We start from the raw sequence: 24,247 nt of genomic DNA, 5'->3' as shown, positions 1-24,247 counted from the left end.
GACCTGACTCAGCAAAACTCCACCTTTGAGATTGACCCCACCTCATGTTGGCCTTCTTTGGCCCAAGGGTACCGTATTGAGCGCACCTGAATATAAGCCACACCCACTGAATTTAAAAAAATATATATTATTTTGAACATAAATAAGCCGCACCTGTCTATAAGCCGCAGGTGCCTACCGGTACATTGAAACAAATGAACTTTACACAGGCTTTAACGAAACACGGCTTGTAAGAAAAATAAATAAGCTTTAACGAAACCCGGTGTGGCAGCGGGGGCGTGGTCAAGCGCCCGTCCGGGAGAGAAAAGCGGTAAGGGCGCTTACATCAAGTGCTGAAAACTGTCACACTGGTGCCAGTGTGACAGTTTTCCCAAGAAGGACACGTGAAGCAGGGCACTTGACGTTCCAGGTAAGGCTTTTAATGGCCACAGCAATGTTTCCAATCAATTTTATAAAGTTTCTCAATTCTTGGTCTTCTATGCGCCAACACTAGACTGACGTGTTTCTGTCTGTCTGTCACTCACTCACTCACACTCTCTCTGCTGCCTTTTTATGCCGCTCTCCCCACGCTTACTGAAATTAGACACCGGTGTTAGACATAATTTAGCTCAGGTGTAAGCGCCCTTACCGCTTTTCTCTCCCGGACGGGCGCTTGACCACAGCCCGCTGCCACACACTGCTTGTAACAAAAAATAAAAAATTAGCAGTAAACAGTAGCCTAGCAAGAAAGTCATTGGTCACTATCTTCCTCCTCTTGTGCACATGAAACCACTGAAGTCATCTCCTTCGGTGTCGGAGTTGAATAGCCTCAGCTTTAGTTGTCTTTTTGCACTGAGTCAATTCCTCACGCTGCTGTTTCCAACGTCTCCCGTGCAGCAGCTCTATTTCCTTTTCCAACAGCCAAATCAATCGCCTTCAACTTGAAAGCTGCATCATATGCATTTCTCCGTGTCTTTGCCATGATGAGGGTGACAAAATGACTACCGTAATCAGAATGATGGGAAGTTTGAGCGCACTCGATTTAATCTAAACAGTAAACAAAAAAGTTGTTTGACCATAACCCGTTCAGCAAATCATTGGTCTAATGAAAGATTCATGCCGCCAAAAAACTGAGCACGTCACAGAATTTGTAATTTTTTTTTAAATAAAATTTGAAAGCGGGAAAAATCCATATATTAGCCGCATCATGTTTAAGCCGCGAGGTTCAAAGCGTGGGAAAAAAGTTGCGGCTTATAGTCTGGAAATTACGGTAATCAGCAGGCCAAAGGTGCTGTTGGCCCCGAGAAGGCACCATGAAGCCCCGAAAGTAACAGTGGTAATGCAACTGGCATCCAAATGAAGCCCTAATTTGACCAGATCGTGGAAACATGGCTATTGATGTGGCTGTCGCCAACACTTTTGTTTTGTCATTAGCACAGTTGGTTTAGTCAAAATGAACAAAATGAAAAATTAACCAAACCTTGGAACAGGTCGTTGCAGGTTGAGTTTGGTGAAATGTATGTTCCACTTCCCAGGTTCTTGTGCTTGAAGGAAACGTTTGGCACTCAGAACAGTGTTCTGAGGAAAAAAAGAAAAGTGAATACAGTGAGAACTTTTATCTCACATTTGTATACATTTTGCAACAGGTGTGTGAACACAAAAGGGTTATGCAAACTTGTGCACTCAACTGTAGATATAGACCAGGTACTTTGCGTAAACTTTCTGAACAGAAACTTGTGAATTATTTTTAAAATAGGCCTGTTGCGATAATTAAAAAAATCACTTGATCGAGGTTATTTAAGAAATCCGTGATTGTGTACTTCAAATTCCAGTAACATTTTACTTAATAAATAAGGGAATTTTAAATGCCATGAACTCCACATTTGAGAGTCTCATTTTCCAACGTTATTACATTATATGAGCACTCAAAATTAACTCGGACATCTCACTGACCCACACCGCAGACGGCACTCATAGCAGCTCTTGAAAAGCTACTGTAAAATAAGCACTTAAGCGCTCGTGGATTTCATCGGAGAGCAAAGAAATGGAAGAATGTAGAAAAAATTTTTTACTACAGCGTATAATATAAAATTAATGCAATATCACATGAGCAAGAGTACCCATCTATCAGTATGTCTGTGGGCAGCCCTTTTAGCACCAACGGTTTATTTAGACTTTTTCCCAGCTTGGTCTGAAAGCTGATCTGAGGATCAACTGAGGAATGTAAAGAGACTAGACTTGAGATTAGTCAAATTAATCAAATTGGTTGTTAAGCATTTTTAAACATTTAATAATACATTGTTCACTAGGTGGCCCCAAACATTTCAGGTACATTTAGGGCATCATGTTGATTACACGTACCAAGATTTGTAACAATGCGCTAAACGTTTGTAAAATACAGCATTTCAAAAAATTCATAAGGTTTGATGCCCAATATGGCTAACATAGGAGCATTGGGTATCATTTTACTCTGTATGCCTAAAGGAATTAATATGTTATAAGCCAAACGACGCAGACATAAGCAATTTTTCACATTTCTTGACCAATAGGTGGCGGAGTGCCAAAACCGCTCCGGTTACCTCAGGGAATGATGGCTATGACATTTACAAAGTGTCTGACTGGAGCCATTACACTGATGCACACTTCAAAACACACCAGAGCCCTTCTACCAAGGGGAGCTTACAACCTTAGCATAAAGTGACGGTCCCATTTTATGGGTGGTACTCTCGTAACACGCTAGTTGACCCATTATGTTCTGTCAACACACACACACACACACACACACACACACACACACACACACACACACACACACACACACACACACACACACCTTGTGATAGAAATCAAGTATTTTAAGTCTATATAAGGTGCATTTTAATTACCACAGAAACACAAAGTCTTAACTATCACCAAAACGCAGAATGAGACATTTTTGTTTGCAAGCGCCCTTCATGTGAAGTTCAAAGCAGCACTGGCATTGATGCCCTGAAACGAATCATTAATGCAGCTTCACTAATTCTGTAGGCAAGTGGATAGCAAAGTCCAATGGCAGATTGTGGAGTTTAAGAGATTTATTGCCCATTGCAATGAAAATAAGGACTAGTTCTTTCAATTTTTTCACTTCCTGTTAGACTTTGGGAATCATTTAAGGTTACTCAAATTGGTGCCATTTTAGTGCATTTCTATCTTTGTACTGTGGAAAGCTTTGTTTGGAAAAATGATAATAAAGCAATATGTTACATTTTATTTTCTAAGCTGGAAATAAATGTATTTTGACCAGAAAATAATATATAGTGTCAAATTTCAACACTTCCAAAATCTGCAATTAATTCAGAACATTATGTGATTAAATCACAATAAAAACATTTAAACAACTGACAGCACTACTTACAGCAAAAATATAAATTTTTCATATTTCTTGACCAATAGGAGGTGCTTAGCCAAAACTGCTCAGGTAACTTCAAGGCATGATGGCTATGACGTTTAAAAAGTAATAATATGCTAAATGTCAAGATATAGCTTCACAGCTTCTGTGGCGTGCGCTGAATTTGTTGAAGCGGTATATGAGAACACTTTGGTCAATCTAAAAACTTCCACGAGTGCTCCTAGATGACACATGCCAAATTCAGTATGAATTTTGAAAAGAACTGCACTTAGCCCCTAATAAGAAAATAATTACAAATACAATGTGGTTCCAGCACCTTCTGTGCTTGAATCCCTAAAAAGAGTAGACAACACAACAAAAAACATTATTGATATAAAAGATAGTAACAATAGACCGTAGTAATTGTAACAATGTGTGATCTTCATGGAACAGGAATAATGTACCTGCATGAGCATGGCTACAGTCATTGGGCCAACTCCTCCAGGCACAGGTGTGATAAACGCTGCTTGAGCTTTAGCAGAGTCATAGTGAACGTCTCCAACCACTCTCTTCCCACTGGGTCTGGTGCTGTCTGAGATGTGATGTATATTAATTTAAAAATAGAATTAAAGACTGACTCTCTTCTCTAATTAGTTAACTGCTGTCTAGTTAAGATTCATTCATTAATTTAGTCTACTGCTGTCTGAGATTCATTGATTGCCAAACGTAGAAGCATCTAACATAAAACCGGCTTTTGTTAAACATACACATGGTAGACAGAAATGCACATGCAAGTTCAACATACACACCTGGAATAGTGTTAATACCGCAGTCAATGACCACAGCTCCATTCTTCAGCCACTCTCCCCGAACCATCTCCGCTTTACCAATCCCAGTAACCAGGATGTCTGCTTTTCCCACCTAAAAAACAGCAATGTTCTTTCACTAATACGGAGGTATCATAGCTCTCACTTCAACTGCCATTTAACTAGTAACATCACAAATCAAAGAAATCTTCCACTTTTAAAGAACTCATGATGAAATGAGGCATACCATTTTCCTTGATCTTTGGACATACGGTTCATTGTAGGGCTGGCCGATATGGCCAAAAATATTATCACAATATTCTTTTTCATATAGTTCGATATAGATATTTATCAGGATATAAATTGCATTTAGAATGTGCCTCGACACATCCCGTCAGTTCATTTGACCTCATGATTTTTGCTCTGATATGCATTTTCAGCTGTGAGACCTTATATAGACAGGTATGAGCTTTTTCAAATTATGTCCAATCAATTAAGTTTGCCACAGGTGTACTCCATTTGAAGTGTTGAAACATCTCAAAGATGATTCAGAGAAATGGGATACACCAGAGCTAAATTTCAAGTGTCATAGCAACGGTTCTGAATATGTCAATATTATATTTCAGTTTTTTCTTTTTTAATACATTTGCAAAGATATCAAAACTCAGATTTTTGCCTTGTCATCATGGGGCATAGTGTAGATTAGTCTGGAAAAAATTCTGGGGGCCTGGGTAGCTCAGATAGTAAAGACGCCAACTACCACACCTGGAGTCGCAAATTCGAATCCAGGGCGTGCCGAGTGACTCCATTCAGGCTTCCTAAGAACCGATTACCCCGGTTGCTAGGGTGGGTAGAGTCACATTGGGTTAACCTCCTCATGGTCGCTATAATGTGGTTCTCGCTCTCTGTGGTGTAGAGAGAATAGCGTGAAGCGTCGACATGCGCTAGGTCTCCGTGGTAGCGTGCTCAACAAGCCACGTGATAAGTTGCACGGATTGACGTGGATACGCCACCATGAGGACCTAGAGCACATTGGGAATTGGGCATGCCAAATAGGGGAGAAAAAATAAATAAGTAAATAAAACTCCTTGCACTTTTCATTCTCCATCTCCTCAACAGTTCCCAGTAACTTTTAACCATCTAGTCTAATGTTAAAAAGGCACATACAGAGCTGTAAAAATGTATTTGTCCATGCCGATTTATTCTTTTTTTGAGATCATCTCATACTAAATCGTTTCAGATATTCAAATAAAATAAAACAAAGGCAGTGTGTTGTTTTTAAATGATAAGACTTTATTGTAGTAACCGGAAAGCTCTGAATGAACTAAAACGAAAAAATTGTTTCTAATCCCTGGAAGACACTAACCATTTTTTCCACCTTGCCCTTCAGGGCTTCTGTCAAACCCCCTCAGTGAGATACATCTATAGACTGAGAGAAGGTATCTCCACAATTCCTTCTTCAGTAGCTCAAATCAGAGGGCAGAAATGTAACAAAAAAGGACCACAAAATAAAGCAATACCTCAGAGGCCAGGTCTGTAGTCTTTGAATGACAGGTTGTTACAGTAGCGTGATTCCACAGGAGAAGGTCGTGCATTGGCGCGCCCACAATCTTACTGCGGCCAATCACCACAGCCCTTTTTCCCGCCAAAGACACACCTGGACAAAAGATATTGAATGAATATAAATCCTTAATTACTATCATCAAATAACATTTTGCATTACCATAGCTGTGATTTATTATTTTTTTTTTTAGATCTATGATATATTTGGGTTAACGACGGTTTTGGAAAACAAGGCCCAAAAGATGAACAGGATAAACAAATTTAATCAAAAGATCAAAAAGACTCTAAATACGATATACTACAACTTTCATAAACTCAAGAGATTTAAGCTGACATCAAGATTTTCAGTGAATAATGAAATTCAGTCTTGCATAAAGCTATCGTATTACTTGGATTATAACATTCATATTCATGCATGAGTCATATGGACTACTTTTATAAGGTGTTTTGTGATTTTTAAGTTTGACAGCCCCTGTTCTCTTTCACTTTTGTTTAATGGAAAAGAGAAGCCAGGATATTCTTCCAAAAGTCTAATTTTTGTGTTCCATGGAAGAGTAAAGAATGAGAATTAGAGATGTACTGATACAGATACTGGTCGGAATCGGGTCTGAGAGCGCTCATGTACTTGTACTCAAGCTCATAAAAATGGTCCGATTACGTAAACAGTGCACAAATTCAAATCACATTATGTCCTAGTGACATTATTAAAACGCAAGGGCTGCAATTTAATGAGATAAATATATAGTTTGCATGTGCTGCGCACTTCAAAAGTGAGCTTGTGAATGTGTGAGCCAGTGTTACGCAGACATAAGGACACAAAGTGCTCATACCTTTTAGAGATTCTTAGCTCATACACTGAAAATACCATCATGAGCACAGCATGCCTTGTTTGTAGCATATGACAGCGAGCAGAGCGTTAATCTACTTTATAGTGTGAGGGACATAGACCACATTTTTATTTAATTAAATAGCAGCCTTTCGCAGTTTCATAATCACAGTGGGTCACGTAGCGACCATCAAGAACACAGGAACTGAAAAAGGCTTCAAAATAAAAGCTCAATTTAAATGGGAAAAATGTATGTTCACTGTAAAACCACTACTACGTATAATAATAATAATAATAAATCAATAGTAATTGTATAATATTTAACCAATATCTCCCTTCTGTTATGCAGCACTTCATTTTACAAAAATAAATTCACAAAAGGATGGTATCAGTACACCAAAGACACAATATTCATCTTTTTGGGTGAACTACTCCAAAGTCCATATATATCTTACACTCAAATCTACACTGGGGTGTGTCTCACCTGTTTGTTTGATGAGCTCCATACATCCATTAGGAGTACATGGGATAAAACAGTCACCAAGATCACCACGTGCCAGTTTCCCTGCATTAATGCTGGTCAAACTAAAGCAAAGCAGCACACATCAAACATCAAAACACCACAATTACAATTAAAGCAATTTGAATTTTGCACATTCATCAATAATGCCATAATACAAACATTAAAACTTCAGAAAGCTTCAATTCTCTTTAGCATACCCATCCACATCTTTCTCTGGAGACACTGTGTTGATAACCATCTCTGTATTAATAGTGTGGATAGAGTCGAGAGGCAGCTGCACTATGAGCCCATGAACACTGGAGTCCTCATTGACATCAATAACACTGCGCAAGACCTTAAAGAGTGTGTGACAGCAGCAAAACAGTCAATCTTAAACAGTGAGCACGTTTACATCTTACACCGATTATGCATTAGCCAGTAAGGTCACTTTTATTGGTTAAGGTCCTAAATAATTGAAGTATAAACTGATCAGCACAAATACTGTAGATCAGTGGTTCTCAAACTGTGGAAGCGCCCCCGGGTGGCAAGTGGAAATTGAACATGTTAAATCAAAACAAGCCCACAATAAAAAGTACAGTAACTGTTGTGACCAAAGCGCAAGAATCTTTGTATTCAGGAAGCCTGTTGATTGCTAAAGCATGCAAGCCCCACGCTATTGGTGAAGAGCTTTGCTTAACTCTCGCAAAGTAATACTTTCACAAAACAACAATATAATAATAATAATAATAATAATAATAATAATAATAATAATAATGCAAACAAATACAATTTTTAATTTTCTATGGCGGTAAGAAGGTGGCACTTGCAATGTCTGATTTAAAAAAAGTTTGAGAAACACTGCTGTAGATTGATGCCCATTAAATCAACATTGCATGTAAACACCTTTTCCAGCATTCTGCTCGCTTATCCAATGTGCACGTGTTGTATGCACGTTTACGTTTTGATGTCAAAACCAGAGAATAACCCAATGATTCCAAATCTCATGTAAATGGCATACTGCCATTCTAAGCTTAAAAACTATTTAAAAGCTTTTTGGGAAATCTTGCCGATATACTGTACCTCATTTTCAGTAGCAGTCTGAGGTAGCTTCACATGAAAAGCATTGATCCCAACCTTAAAACCAAGAGAATTAGTCAGTACCTGCATATTCAATACCTTTAATTGAAATGTAAAATGTATAAACAAAGGTGAAGCTAGCTACAGTGCCTATACTCTAGAACAGTGGGTGTGGCTTTACCTCAGCAGCAGCTTTCAACTTCATCCTAATGTAAAGGTTTGAGTCCTCTCTGTCTCCCACCTACAACAGACAATCAACATCCAAATAGTTGGCTAACAAAAATGTTTTTTTTAAAACTTTGTCAATGCACTCCAAGTCCTCATGGTGGCGTAGTAACTTGCCTCAATCCGGGCAGCAGAGGACACAAATCTTATAACGTCACTTGAGCGCGTTACCGCGAAGACCTAGCGCGTGTGGGGGCTTTACGCTATTCTCCGCGGCATCAACGCACAACTCGCCACGCACCCCACCGAGAGCCAGAACCACATTATAGCGACCACGAGGAGGTTAACCCATGTGACTCTACCCTCCCTAGTAACCGGGCCAATTTGGTTGCTTAGGAGACCTGACTGGAGTCACTCAGCACACCCTGGATTCAAACTCACGACTCCAGGGGTGGTAGTCAACGTCAATATTCGCTGAGCTACCCAGCCCCCGAGCTGGTTCTTTTTAGTTAATACATCAGTAAGAGCGGTGAATATGTTCTGTGAATCTTATAAGTTATGAATGTCCAACTCTAAATGAAGTACAACATTAGACTACATAACAAGTCTAAACCGTCTCTGGAAAAGTTTATATAATGTTGTACTTCAGATCTGTGAGACTTCAGTCAGGCAGTGCCGTTACTTACTGCTTGTTCATATGACGATGTCTAGATAATATTTTCATCTAATAAGTGGATACATTTCATTTCCGATTTGTTATATCTTTGGAAAAAAGGGACTCTGGACATAACCAATATACAAATAAACAAGAAAGCACTTGTCATCTTGGAAACATTGCAAAGACAGCATGACATGAATTATTGCCCCATTTATTTGACCTCATCAAATGACTAGTTATTCTCTGGTGTGGATCATTTGACACAAGACCTGTGCGCTTCGGCTCCATGCTGCTAAATGTACAGTAAATGTGGAGATGTCGTCAGTGTAGTTAGGGCTGAATGTATCGACAATGGAACATTCATAGCACATTTCATATTCATATTCATGTTAGCAAGTGCTGCAGTATGCGGTGTAATGAATTTGACAATTTTTTTTAAACTTTCACAGTATTTTGAGCATGAAAAGCTTCAGATCCTGTGTTATCACATACAGGCTAACTTGTTAACAATTAATAAATGCATCAAAAGCAAACAAAAAACAATATTTTTGATAACATTTTACAGAACTTTATTATAGTATACAATTTTTATAGCATTTATTAATCTTGGTTTGTGGTGATGGGGGCGTGGCTGAGTGATGTCTGAGGAGAGCTAGGCCGGGAGAGGAAGAGTGGTAAGGATTGACACCTGGGGGAAATTCTCTCTAACATCTGTTTTGTGTTACAGTGAAGAACTGGAGAGAAATAAAGAGCAGCCAGAACCGCAGATGGAGAGAGAGACAGAAAAGCATAGACAGCAATGACAGAGTGCTTTTAGTTTGTTTTGAGCTACTGAATTTGTTGCGTGTACGCTAAAAAGCGGCACAAAAAAAAAACGATTACTTTAGTGTGTAAGCTGGTTCCCATTTCCTCATTTCCCCTGAACTGACCTTGAGAGCGTTACAGGTTAATGGTGATTTATAAATCTACAATTGATAATTATAGTTCATAATGCATTAAATGTAGCATATATTAACATACACTCACTGGCCACTTTATTTAGAAAACCTGTACATCTACTTACTCATGCGATTATCTAATCAGCCAATCATGTGGCAGCAGTGTAGCGTATAAAACCATGAGCTTTTGTTAATGTTCACATCAGTCATCGAATGTGGAAAAAGGTGATCTTGACGATGGCATGATTGTTGGTGCCAGACGGTTTGAGTATTTCTGTAACTGCTGATCTCCTGGGCTGTCACGTGCAACAGTCTCTGGTGTATAGAGAATAGTGCAAAAAAGCAAAAAACATCCAGCGAGCAGCAGTTCTGTGGATGAAAACGCCTTGTTGATGAGAGATTAACGGATAATGGCCAGACTGGTTCGAGCTGACAAAGGCTACGGTAACTCTGATAACCGCTCTGTACAATTGTAGAGAGCAGAATAGCATCTCAGAATGCACAACATGTTGAACCTTGAGGCAGATGGGCTACAACAGCAGAAGACCACGTTGGTTCCACTTCTGTCAGCCAAGAACAGAAAATTGATATCCAGATTTGTAGGACCAGGTGATGTTTTTCCTATGAACTCGGTCATTAACAAGCCATTTTCTCCCACAGAATTGCTGCTCGCTGGATGTTTTTGTTTTTCCCAACCATTTTCTTTACACTCTTGAAAATGTTGTGTGTGAAAATCCCAGGAGATCAGCAGTTAAAGAAATATTCAAACAGCCTGTCTGGCACAAAAAGTCATGCCACACTCAAAATCACAGATCACATTTTTCACCAATTCTGATGGATGATGTGAACATTAACTGAAGCTCCTGACCTGTATCAGCATGATTTTATACATTACACTGCTGCACACCATTGCTGATTAGATAAATCGCATGAATAAGTGTACCAATATATTTTCTTTACACAAACTTAAATTAGCTTTACCCTGTTCTGTAGATGAAAACAGTCGGCTGAATTACATTCTCAGAATGTTCTGCAAGACTACAAACTATCAGAACTATTTGTCCAATGCAGAGTTCACTTTCAGAAAACAAGCTTTTGAACATTAAAACATTTAAATACTTTAAATCTAACCATCTTTACCTCGGATCACATACAGAAAGTTTCCCCCACTACTTTTGCCAGCAGTTGAACAGGGCCATGACGATCCGCTTTCGGGTCGGAACCGGTGCCAACCCACGATATGCGCAACATCAGGACCAAGATTACAGTCCTATCAGAAGGGCAATTCCTCCTCTTCTGATTGTTTTTATTTGTTAATTAAAATGAGAAAGCTGACTCATTTCAATTGTCTCAATTTCCCCATTTTACCCAAACTTAAGAGGAAAAAAAATTAGGGACATCTGGGAGGCGAATTAGCGATAAATACATTCCTGAATGGAAACGGCTTCAGGAAAGATTTCTTTTGCGCTAAACCAAAACCTACGTGACAAAGCGTTTTTTTAGGCATGACGTTATCGAACACACCATTTTTATCGATAAAAGGCCATTTGAATGGAAATGGCCAGAAGGCAGCAAATGTTGCAATTTCTTTTTCCCGCATTTTCACTTTGTCAATAACAAAATGGCGCGAAAGGTGGATGGAAACTAGGCTACAGTCATTTCAACATTAACAGTTTGGCCGAATACATGAGATATGATGCATTTCAGTAAGTTGTATTGTATCGTTCAACATGACCTCTGATATTCATTCATGTTTTTTTCATGCTAGAAGTCAGAGAGAGAGAGAGAGAGAGAGAGAGTTGCTACCCACTCCCTTTGAATGGGCAGCTCCGCAATTTGTCACAGAGTGTTAAAAAAACACTATCACTGGTTCAAATGATGGAGCGCGACACATTTATGGAAATGTAGCTAATGTTAAAACCGTATGCATTATACACCGTGTTTATTAGGGTGGTGTCGACGATGATATCGGGGATTGGCGATCGTCAGAGTGATCGCCAATTGCGTATGCCTTTGACGATTTCAAGACGATATTTGGCTCGTTTTCCCCATTAAAGTATTACATTTTTAGCATCAAATGAATATTACAAATAATTTGCCCCATGGCACACAGACACACGTTTAAAGAAAACACACTTTATTATATTATTAAGAACAGATGACATAAAATGCAGTCTCATGGAAAACATGTAAAAGGTTCTCATTCTTTCTTGGTTTCCTTCTGTGTTCCGAAATTTTTATAGTATTGTCTATAAGTGCTGCAAATGACATCAGACTTCTCCGCTCAGAAGGTGCTTTGAGTTCAGTTCACGAACTATGATTTATATTTCAGTGATTATTATCATCATCATTATAATTGTTATTTTTACATTTCTAATTGTTTTTATGTAATTGAAACTTCAGCTGCGTGGCAATGCGCAGTTTATACAGTGAAGAAAAACACCCTTGAGCAGCAGAAAACAGACAAGCGTTACATTCTTGCGTTCAAAACACTTGAAGTGCAAATCCCAACTAAGAGATCTCAATGGGTTCTAAGTATTAAACTTGACACAGTGACCTAAAAATGTTATGTTTATGACAATGCATCCAAGACGCTACACAAGCATGTCTGACGCAGGTGTACATTGACAGGTCCTTAAACAAGCCCTCATAATAAATCTTGAACTGATTGACAAATTCACTTGTGAAATGGATTGCTGTGAACTGTATGACAATGATTGGTTTATGTTCAATACTAGGGTAGTAAACAATACATTGTATTCTAAAGCTGCTTTTTGTATTGTCTTATTAACGATTAACTCTTCTGGATACAAGAATGTAATGCATTTTAATTATCTGAATATATATATCATTTCTAATATTTAAAGATAACTATGTATAATTATTTCATCATTATATATATTGAATTATTGTTATATGAGGGGCTTTCTCAGCAAATATTTGTATATGCGATTAATTAATCGGGACACCATGTAATTAATTTGATTAAAAATTGTAATCAATTAACAGCCCTAATATATATATATATATATGAAGGAGGGTACAATTTTTTTTTATTTCACACACGATGTATTTTCTGGACAACGAAATGCCCGACTGGTAGAGAATGCAAGGATAAAATAGGTTCTTTGCCAGAGAGATGTTGCCCTTCACACCAGTTGTAAAGCCATCTTTCAAAAGGTAAAACACATTTTAACTGCACTTAATTTTTTTTTTTCCAGTTTCATTTGAATCAAGTTAAAATAAATAAAAAATAAAAGTTCAAAATCAATGTGTCTTGCTTTATTGTGTAGGCTTAACCCTGACCCTGTTTAATGAAAATGTCCCCAAAGTACCACCTAGCATCCAACACACACCAACCCTAGTCTATATGCAAATTGGAATTAAGACATTGCAATGAAATTATGTTTGTTCTCTGGAAAAGACAGTCCTTTTTTTCAAAATAAAATTCAGTTATATTTGGGCGGTGGGGGTGCAAATGTTCCACAGGCTCTGATGACATCATCATAGGATTATCGCTGGCCATATCGCATTATCAAACATTCTAAAGAGCCATCAGAGCACCAAACCCAGGTAAACCCAGGGAGTTTTTCCTTTGGAAAACTTTGTATTATCAAAATTGACCCCAGAATTTTATGGAGCCGACTAGAGCTCAAATTAAAAATCAAATTTTAAAAATAAGTTCAAAGCTTTTGTAGTTAAAAATTTAAAATTAATGCATAAATATCCCTATAACTTCAATATCCTATAAATATCCTATCCTAATGACTTTTTCAAAAAATAAAAACTATATGCCATTAAAACTAAATTAAAATTGAAAATCAAAACTAGACAAATATTAAAAACTATAATAACCCTGTGCATAATCCTAATTTTATTAGGGGATGTTGTGGAGAGTATTTTTCACTAGTCATTCTGCAGATTCTGCGTTAATAAATAGTTTAGCAGTACAAAAGGCTTGTCAAACTGGTTGATATTGTGAACTACATGTTGCACCCCGCAATATTTATAATCTAACAGCTATGCACTTTTTTTATTTTAAATGTTTGCATGATATGGGGTTACTAAAAGTTACTAAGATTATCCATTAGTTACGCTGTTAAAGTTGCACAGAGTATCTTTTGTCTCAGTGTCATCTTGGTCTTACACTGACACCTACCGGTTTGAATGCAGAATCATTTAAAATCAAACATTTTCAGTTTCTGATGCAATTGTAGAAATGTACAGTGCATCCGGAGAGTATTCACAGCGCTTCACTTTTTCAAAATGTTGTTATGTTACAGCCTTATTCCAAAATGGATTGAATTCAATATTTTCCTCAATTCTACAAACAATACGCCATAATGACAATGTGAAAAGTTTGAAAATGTATAAAAAAAAAAACAATTTAAATCACATGTACATAAGTGTTCACAGCCTTTGCTCAATACTTTGTTGAAGCACCCTTGGCACCAATTACAGCCTCAAGTCTTTTTGTGTATGATGCTACAAGCTTGGCACACCTATTTTTGGGCAGTTTCTCCCATTCTTCTTTGCAGGACCTCTCAAGCTCCATCAGTTTGGATGGGGAGCGTCGGTACACAGCCATTTTAGATCTCTCCAGAGATGTTCAATCGGGTTCAAGTCTGGGCTCTGGCTGGGCCACTCAAGGACATTCACAGAGTTGTCCTGTAGCCACTACTTTGTTATCTTGGCTGTGTGTTTAGGGTCGTTGTCCTGTTGGAAGATGAACATTCACCCCAGTCTGAGGTCCAGAGCACTCTGGAGCAGGTTTTCATCAAGGATGTCTCTGTACATTGCAGCATTCATCTTTCCCTCGATCCTGACTAGTCTCCCAGTTCCTGCCACTGAAAATTGCCACCACCATGCTTCACTGTAGGGATGGTCATGTGATTCTAACATGGCAGCCCCCATGTGCGGACCCTCTCCATGTCTAATAAAACCGCTTTTATAATGTAACTTATGACTGGAGTCTTCATTTTAATGTGAGTGCTCATGATTTCCAACATATTGCAAAATTACAATTCATGTCTTCAGAAGTTAAACTTTGAGGAAAGAATGACTGTGTGCACCTTTAAATGGATGAGCTTAGCGTCTCATCCATTTAAACCACGTCTGATCGGAGTGACATGTACATAATGCAACTTTATTGACTAGTTGACTAACAGCTCAGACACTGCACAGTCTAGTCGATTTTGAAAATTGGTAGTTGTGCACATTCCTACCTTTTACCAGCAAATTTTACAGAGTGAAACAAATGTCATGTCAGACACTACTGTTCTTCAATAAACATTTCTTTCACAAAAAAAGGGGTTAACATAGCTAAATATATCATAACACCTAAATCGCAATTCTTATTACAACAATATTTGGTTGCAGATTCAATATCAAAATGGTCTGAGGGCATAGGGTCTTTCCAGCCCTAATGTTTGGTGGGGTTTGTTGCGCAGGAATTAGACTTCAGCTTTAATGCGCCAACAGCTGAGAGAGCACACAAAATCAGTTCATGGATGGATGGATGAAATTCAATTTTAGACAGATCAACTTGTTCCCACTGACCTGCAACACCACAAGGCCTGGTTTGAAATTGGGATGCAGATTTCTCATAGCGTCCACCTCCTCCTTCAGCCTTTGTCTGACCTGACTGGAGAAATATAATGAGTTAATAACACAGCAAGCCACAGTACAACCAAGTAGGCCAATGCATTTTGTTTACAGTACTGTACAGCATAAATTGGGCTGAAGTGGTCGGAACAGAATAAATAGAAGGCAGCTCTTTCGTCAATCCAATACACTTCTTGTTTGATCCATTCTACACAGTGGGCCTCAATCATACACAAGCAGAAAGATTTTTTTGTGTAAATCAGTTGCAAAGCCATTCTTGTGCAAATTGTGCATTGATAAAATGTTTTATACAAATGTTAAGTTGGCACAAACAATATTTATACCAACTCCTGACCACGTGTAAATTGTTCATAAAAAAGACATGACAGAATATTGTAAATCACTGTGACTGCATTTTGATGGAGGTGAAATGAAATAGAAAAACAAACTACAAAAACACAAAATGTACTTGTGGATTTGTGAGTTCTCAGAACTGGAGGTGTCAGAATAAACACCTTGGTAATGGCATACTATTATACTATTAATTCTGCCATAGACTGACATAGCACAAGTAGAAAGAGTAGTATGTGTTGCGTCATCACGAATGCAACCCATGAAACACATTACCATTGTCACGTTGTGATTCTGGCCAATTGCAATTGAGCCAGGTGGCTGCTCTCGAATTGCTCTCGCATTACTTTGATGGCATACGTAACGTGATGGCGCCTTCTGAAGTCGGACTACATTTCTAACCGACATGCGCTGCTTCAAGTCCAGTGCCGATCGGTCTGTGCAGCGCCACATGGAAGTTGAACACACCTAGTAACACAGCATGCCAATGCATTCATGTTGACTGATTTTAACTGACTGAAAAATGTGACTGAAAAATATGTCAGCCTCAAAGTAGGTGGAACTCCAGGTCACACCTACAGAAATACGTGAACCAATGGCAATAAGGCATTTAGCAGCCAGAATAAAATTATCCTGAAAGTTTGCCCTGGAGATCTCTTACGAACCACAGAAACTAACTCAAAAAATACCTTCGTTTTGGCCAGATTTACTTTTAAATGATTTCATAAGAAGTCTGCAGGGACCTTTACCTGACCATCACCTGTCTGTATATTGACTTATACTGCCTCACTCTTAATATGCGTTTCTTGAATAGCTTGACTTTTCACAACAGCATGTGTCTCATAATACTCATAATTGTTTGTTTGTTGCTTAATGCCATGCCAGCTTCAATGGCTATTTTAATGGTGAAATCCAGGTTAAAATAATAAAACTAAAGTAAGACCTGGGTAGCTCAGTGGTAAAGACTTTGGCTACTATCCCTGGAGTTCGCTAGTTCGAATCCCTGGTGACTCCAACCAGGTCTCCTAATCAACCAAATGGCCCAGTTGTAGGAAGGGTAGTCACACGGGATAACCTCCTCGGGAACGCTATAACGTGGTTCGCTCTCAATAGGGCGCGAGGTGAGTAGTGCGTGGATGCCGTGAAGCCTCCAAACATGCTATATCTCTGCGTTAATGTGCTCAACAAGCCACGTGATAAGACTGTGCGGGTTGACAGTCTCAGATGCGGAGGCAGCTGAGATTGGTCCTCTGTCACCCGGACTGGTCACCACAAGGACTTGGAGCATATTGGGAATTTCAAATTGGGAGAAAAAAATATATATATATATATATATATATATATATATATATATATATTCTTCTTAGGGCAATCCAATCCCTGTACGTCCAAAGCGAGAGCTGTGTCCGGGTCCTCGGCACGAAGTCGAGTTCATTCCATGTGGGGGTTGGTCTCCGCCAAAGCTGCGCTTTGTCACCAATCCTGTTTGTGATATTCATGGACAGGATATCGAGGCGTAGTCGGGGTGGGAAGGTGTGCGGTTCGGTGGGCTGGGGATCTCATCACTGCTTTTTGCAGATGATGTTGTCTTCATGTCATCATCGGTCCGTGACCTTCAGCTCTCACTGGATCGCTTGGCAGTCGAGTGTGAAGCAGCTGGGATGAGGATTAGCACCTCTAAATCTGAGGCCATGGTTCTCAGCAGGAAACCGATGGAGTGCGTACTCCAGGTAGGGAATGAGGTTTTGCCCCAAGTGAAGGAGTTCAAGTACCTCGGGGTCTTGTTCACGAGTGAGGGGACAATGGAGCGGAGGTTGGCGGAGAATCGGGGCAGCGGGGCGGTATTGCACTCGCTCTATCGCACCGTTGATCACGTAAAAGAGAGCTGAGCCGAAAGGCAAAGCTCTCGATCTACCGGTCAATTTTTGTTCCTACCCTCACCTATGGTCATGAAGGTTGGGTCATGACCGAAAGAACTAGGTCGCGAGTACAAGCGGCCGAAATGGGCTTCCTCAGAAGGGTGGCGGGCTTCTCCCTTAGAGATAGGGTGAGGAGCTCAGTCATCCGTGAGGAGCTCGGAGTTGAGCCGCTGCTCCTTTGCGTTGAAAGGAGTCAGTTGAGGTGGTTTGGGCATCTGGAAAGGATGCCCCCTGGCCGCCTCCCTAGGGAGGTGTTTCAGGCACGTCCAGCTGGGAGGAGGCCTCAGGGAAGACCCAGGACTAGGTGGAGAGATTACATCTCCACACTGGCCTGGGAACGCCTCGGGGTCCCCCAGTCAGAGTTGGTTAATGTGGCTCGGGATAGGGAAGTTTGGGGCCCCCTGCTGGAGCAGCTGCCCCCGCGACCCGACTTCAGATAAGCGGTTGAAGATGGATGGATGGATGGATATATAATAATTTTTTACTAAAACTAAATCTGGATTAATTTTGTTGAAATTAAATTCCATTAAAATGCTTGACAGACAGTGGCCTATCCGACATAATCTCGGTCCCAGCAGTTATTAAAAGAGAAAAAGTTCTGGTATCAACAGCGGGATTGAGTTTTTTTTATTAAGCACTGATCCCATTCTGATTGCCACTTGCTTTCGACATATGAAATTATGGACATTCTGAACTCCCAAGGAAGTCTTGTATGTGTCTGTAGGCAAGTTCACAATAGTTTAATTCACTTCTTATTTAAATTCTGGTAATATGCATATATAATATATAAGTGAACTGAACTATTGAGCATCTACATCTGAGATGTTGATCGTGAGTAGCACTAAAATATTGCACACCACTGTGAAGGATAAATATAGCCGCAAGTGTAAACAGCAGTGCCATTCACTAACACGCTGGAGCTGCATGCGCATTTTATATATTTACTTGCTTTGAATAAAATGCACGAGTCATATGAACTGTTTTGTGTTTTTATGGTTCTTTTATGTCATTTTTTGAGCTTGACCGTAACAAACATGACTAACACAAGAGTATCAGATTTGGATCGGGCTTGTCAGACTGATACCCGATATTTTTAAAAGCTTCCGATAATAAAATACCGATCCAGGTATCGGAACGGTCCATCCCTACTTCAAGGGAAGACAATTTTATTAAAATCTTCACAATTGCTCGGTGATCAGTTTGAATAGATTCTAGTGCTTCAAGGCATGGTTTTGAATCTGAAATAATAATTAAAAATATCCTGTTGTTGTGCAGTCTCAATGAACTTCAGTACCAACAGTAGAGCATTGGCCTCTGCAGTAAAAATTGAGCTTTGGTCAGGAATACGTATACCCTGACATCGTTGTAGTATCCTACTTCTTTTGAGTTTAATACGATTTTCAGTAATTGGATATATGAAGAGTCTATCAGGTTTTTTCAATACTCATAATTACTTTTGTTTGGTAATATAAAATAAGGTGACATGAAATGCTCTCTTTTTTTTTTTTTTTATATATAAAAATATTTCCATCATCTTCCCTGAGCTCCAATGATAATGTTTGAAAAGTGTTTTGGTGCAAAAAAATAAAATAATATTTTAGTAATATTGATTAATTTTCCACCCTGTCTCTGGCCCTCTGCCTGAAATGCTGTTTTGGCCTAAGTGCCTCCTTAAAACTTCAGCATAAATGTATTTTCATAGTTGTAACTTCACATTGTGTCTCTTAAAAGTGGTGAGATACATGACAACGGTCAAGGATGTCTGTCTAATGCATGTTTAAATACAATAATAATTCAAAATAGTCCTAATGGGTCCCCTTTGGTGTTCAGGAATAGGGAGGCCACACCATGTCTATTTGTCCTATTTTCTGTCTCAAAAGGGTACAAATTGACACCAGTGGACAGGGCTTTTATTGCATTGGGGATTAAGTTTTGAGTTCTGAAAACTACAGTAAGTATTTAAAGTAGAAAACTTATATGTCAAAATATCTAGGAAAAAATTTACTCCTCATGACAGGACCACTTTAATAAATGAACATTGGACAAACATTCTCATTTTAAGAGCTGAGGATTGAAAATACTGATGCCATGATTCAGCATTCAAGGCAAGCATTAACAAATATTGACAGTGTTACAAAAACGAAAACAAAATGGTTGATTATTGAACTACCATCACTGTATCTTTCAAGCTCTAGTTACTCCAGGATGATTGTGGACTGTAAGGATGTGCAAGACTACACTCAAATGACTGCCTAATCAATTCAATTGTTTTTTAATAAATACGTCTATACTAGCCGACATTGATTCAGTCATTTTATAGGATAGCCTAATGTACAATGAGAATAAGTCAAGCCAAGCATAATAATACGTCTTATTTATCAGCAGTATTTAGTATCAAAATTTGGCTATTGGAGTAATAGATAAAGTATTTCAAATGCATCGCATATACTATGCTTTTGGACTGTTTTCTGATAATTTCTTTCTTTTGGGCTAGTTGATTAAATATGCACACATCCCTAACTGACCGTAATGAGGATCATCTGAAGATCACATGCTGTTGGTCTTCTGATTATATTCACTGAAAATAATGAGATATTCTTTCAAAATGTAAGAAAAAGATCTGTACTCTACTCCACAGAGCTTGTGCCTCTCTATGCTTAGATCTAGGGGTGGGCTTTGTAAATGTAGCATATTTCTTCAGATTCCCACCTCACGTCCGTACAGAGCATGTAACGATAGAAACAGTCAAAGTTCACTTTGCGTCAACCCCTCAAAACAACCAGACACGTGAGCGGCTTACTGGAGTTCAACTCGCACTCATAAATGTTAAATTAAATAGCACTTAACACAAGTATGGGTGAACATGAATAATAAAACCTTGAAATGTAATTAAATGAGTATACAATTGCATCAAGCATGCATGGGGAGAAAAAAGCTTAAGAAAGAAAATCGCTTACGCTGAGACGTCTTTCCCACTGATGATTTGGGCTGGCATCGTGATACTTTGTCAAATAAGCTTCTTGTATAAAGTTTGATTAGTGAGATAAAGTTGTATTTTGCAGTTTACGATGTTCGCTTTAAAAGCACGTGTCGAGTTCTGTTCCTGTCTCGTGCTAAGAATTACATCTGCCGTAACAACCTTCGAGAATACGACTTAGTGCGCTTACGTCAATCATGTGGGTGGGTGTTGCCGTCTGCACGAATCAGCATCATCCTTACTGATTATAATTCTTTTTTTATCTACTTTGTGGTTTTGAAATAAGTGGACATTTTAAGTCAAATGTATGTTCTGTATTCCTCCACCTCATTTTATTTATCTATACATCTGTTTGTCTGTCTGTCTGTCTATATCAGCTCAGTTGCGCTGTATATTTACAGGTTTGCATGCCTCTGAAGTTGAGATAGATAGGTCAGTCTGAGTTTTGCATGGACTTTGTAAAAGCTGCTAACAAACACACAACTGATCAATCTAATTTGTTTGCATGGATCAGACTATCAGGCGACAGGCAACCTCTAAATTATGATAACGCAATAAATGTTGGCACCCCCACTTTATAAGAAAGTTGTTGGTTCCTTTTGTGGTGATATTTTGACCAAACGCTGTGCAACCAAAATTAAAAAATTTTCAATGTCATTTAAGTAATTTTCTTGTGTTAAAATCCTTTATATCCATACATTGGAATTTGAATATGGTTCAATATTCTCTATATAATAATATTTGACAAGACAGCCACATCTATGGCAATTGCTACAGGAAGAATGGGGTGAAATGTCACCTGAGTGTCTAGACAAACTGACAGCTAGAATGTCAAGGATCTGCAAAGCTGTCATTGCTGCATGTGTAGGATTTTTTTATGAGAACTCTTTGAAGTTGTTTAAGAAAAAAAATCTAATTGTAATTGTAATTTTCACGTTATTATTGTCCTGACTATACATTTTGATCAGTTAAATGTCACTTTGGTGAATAAAAGTACCAATTTCTTTCCATAAGACCAATATCTGTGCATTATCCTGCCAGTATATATAAATACAGTATACAGGGTTTGGGAGTAACAAAATACAACTATTTTTAACAAAAATGTAAAATACAAAATATAAGTATTCCACCATTTGTAATTAGAATACAGTTCTATTCAAAAAGTATTTTTATCACTGAAGAGATTACTTTGCATTTTATTGTAATTTGTTTCATTTCATATTTAGTCCTTTCAGATGGAAAACATTTATACATATAAATGATGCGATCCAAAGTGCATTTGAACAGCAGTGAAACACTTTCTTATGATGTGTTACATTCATACGAGCAGACAGAGAATTACGTTTGAAGTAAGTTTGGAGCAGAAGAAATATAAATAAACCTAGTGTAAATTTTCAGCTTTACGCTAAGATAAAATGCTATTTCTAGCCATTTTACTTGCACATGTTACCAGGCACGATCATATTTTTTTATCAAGAAAATTCATGTTGGATCATAATTAATTTTTTTCTAGTAAGACCTTTGATATTAGAGCAAAAATCGTATTCTTGATAATCATTTTTATATTGTTTTCCTGTAAAAATATTTAAAATCCTTAAAACAAGATCAATTTGATTTATTTTGTTTTAGAATCAACACTGCATAAGATATTTAGGTTTTTCAGAGAATGTATTTTTAACATGTGTATTTTGTTTTTACTGTACTGGAAGAGTTTTTATAGTCAAAACAAGTGCTGAAGAAGTAATCCAAAGTATTTATAATATGTTACTGACCTTGAGTAACTTTATGAAATACATTACAAATGACATTTTACAGCATGTATTCTGTAATCTGTAGTGGAAAACATACAAAAGTAACCTGTATATACAGGGTTGGGAGGGTTACTTTTTAAATAACCTGTAACTATGTAAGAATAGTTACATAAAGAATTGTAAAAGAACAAAAAACAAATACATTTGTCCATTTATTTTTAGAAATGTTTTATTATTATAACTACTATTATTTTGTTTTATATTTTAGTGCAAGGATGTTCATATTTTTGCTATTCCAGAAATAATGATGGTTTTAGTGGGTTAAAATGTTTTAGTTAATTAGTTTGCTTGATGAACTACCACTATTTGTGTTTACAACATCCAGGCATTAATGGCCTTTTCCCATGATGTTATATAGATATTTTAGATACCCTAAACCTAACAACCTCTAAACACTGAAAAGTAAAATCTGCAGACAAAAGTAGTCACAATAATTTATTACAATTTATCTTGTGCTTTTTGTAAAAAATTACAAAAAGAAAGCAACATTAAGTGAATTATAATCGCTGAAACCCTTCGTCAAAGCAGTCACATGCGGAAATGTTTGAATGTTTAAATGAGTGTGGGATTTGAGTGTCATAACAGATGGGGACTTTGCCCACTAAATAATTACTTAAATTTGGGTCTGTTCCTTACATAAAGCTATCATATGGCTTCGAAAGACTTGGAATACAGTGCACAAATAGTGTATAATTTCTATGATCATTTTTATAGGGCTATTATAATTTTTTGAGCTGCAGCGGCTGTGAAATTCTGCAAACCCCTTCTGTGTCCCACTGCAAACAAAAATTTAAATGTAATAATAAAGCAATGAGTAAATTATGACAGAATTTTCATTCATTCATTTCATTTAAAATTTTGCGTGGGTTAAAGTAAAGGAATCCTTCAAAGCGAGTTGAATAAAAATAGTGACGTTTAAAATACGAAAGTTTAAAATACAGATATTTTATTTATATATGTATGGGGGTGGAATCCCCCTTGTTGAAAGAAATACCAAAAAGCATCCCCCTTGTTACCACAAGCCCCCTTACCATCCCCTTTAGATTAATTGTGCCATGTATTACTTAGAACTAATCGTGCAAGTAAAATATTAAATATTTTACCCTTTATAAATAACAGACTTTAAATAGCATCAATTTGCCAGTCAGAATTAGGATTCAACATGTGTAAGGTTGCCAGATTTCTATAGCTGAAATCCCCCAATCAAATCTTGACACTTGAAGTTTGGAAATATTCTGTTAGTTTGGCAACCATGAGCACTTGAGCTCTCTCTTCACTTAAAAAAAAAAAAGAAGGCTTCATTGGCCAAAAAAAAAATTAACTTTATCACAAAACCCCAAATTTCACTGTTTTTTGGCCCTGGCACAAAATGACCAGCTAACATAATTTCGCTAATCATATCAGCAGCACCTGGGAAAGTGTGAACAAGTACTAGTCAGATGAAATCACTCTATCATTGTTACGAATGGAGGCAGCGAAGGCAGACGAGGAGAGTGGATCTAAATGCAGCTCACTTTATTTAAACAAACAAACAAACACAAAAGGAAAAACCCACAATGGGAAAACAGGAAACTTAAACACGATGAAACAACACTGAGAACTCGGGCAAGGAACACATACCAGGCTTAACAACATTCAACGATTGACAGAGGGGAGTGAAAACAACCGGGTTAAAATACATGGACATGGGAAAACGGGGGCCAA

General features: G+C 37.9%; 1 protein-coding gene across 2 annotated transcripts in view; it reads right to left on the bottom strand.

The window, feature by feature from the left end:
• The window catches only part of mthfd1b (methylenetetrahydrofolate dehydrogenase (NADP+ dependent) 1b), a 42,488-nt gene extending 21,595 nt beyond the window's left edge, over window positions 1-20,893 (bottom strand). Inside the window, exons 1-10 of one of the 2 annotated variants that reach the window (XM_052145312.1) lie at window positions 20,713-20,893; window positions 15,441-15,525; window positions 8,302-8,361; window positions 8,124-8,177; window positions 7,262-7,398; window positions 7,026-7,126; window positions 5,673-5,809; window positions 4,156-4,267; window positions 3,811-3,938; window positions 1,460-1,557 (exon numbers count right to left, since the gene is read on the bottom strand). In XM_052145312.1, coding sequence (XP_052001272.1) covers window positions 1,460-1,557; window positions 3,811-3,938; window positions 4,156-4,267; window positions 5,673-5,809; window positions 7,026-7,126; window positions 7,262-7,398; window positions 8,124-8,177; window positions 8,302-8,361; window positions 15,441-15,525; window positions 20,713-20,750 — 950 coding nt within the window. In that variant the 5' untranslated portion in view covers window positions 20,751-20,893. Of the gene's footprint in view, window positions 1-1,459; window positions 1,558-3,810; window positions 3,939-4,155; window positions 4,268-5,672; window positions 5,810-7,025; window positions 7,127-7,261; window positions 7,399-8,123; window positions 8,178-8,301; window positions 8,362-15,440; window positions 15,526-20,280; window positions 20,424-20,712 lie in introns of those variants that run through there. The other variant, XM_052145313.1, reaches the window with a different exon arrangement.
• Window positions 20,894-24,247: the final 3,354 nt, after the last annotated feature.

The sequence above is a fragment of the Xyrauchen texanus genome, chromosome 16 (genome assembly GCF_025860055.1).
Source record: "Xyrauchen texanus isolate HMW12.3.18 chromosome 16, RBS_HiC_50CHRs, whole genome shotgun sequence".
Lineage (NCBI taxonomy): Eukaryota > Metazoa > Chordata > Actinopteri > Cypriniformes > Catostomidae > Xyrauchen > Xyrauchen texanus.
Note: the sequence above shows the minus strand (reverse complement) of the source record. Positions and strands in the feature narration are given on the sequence as shown.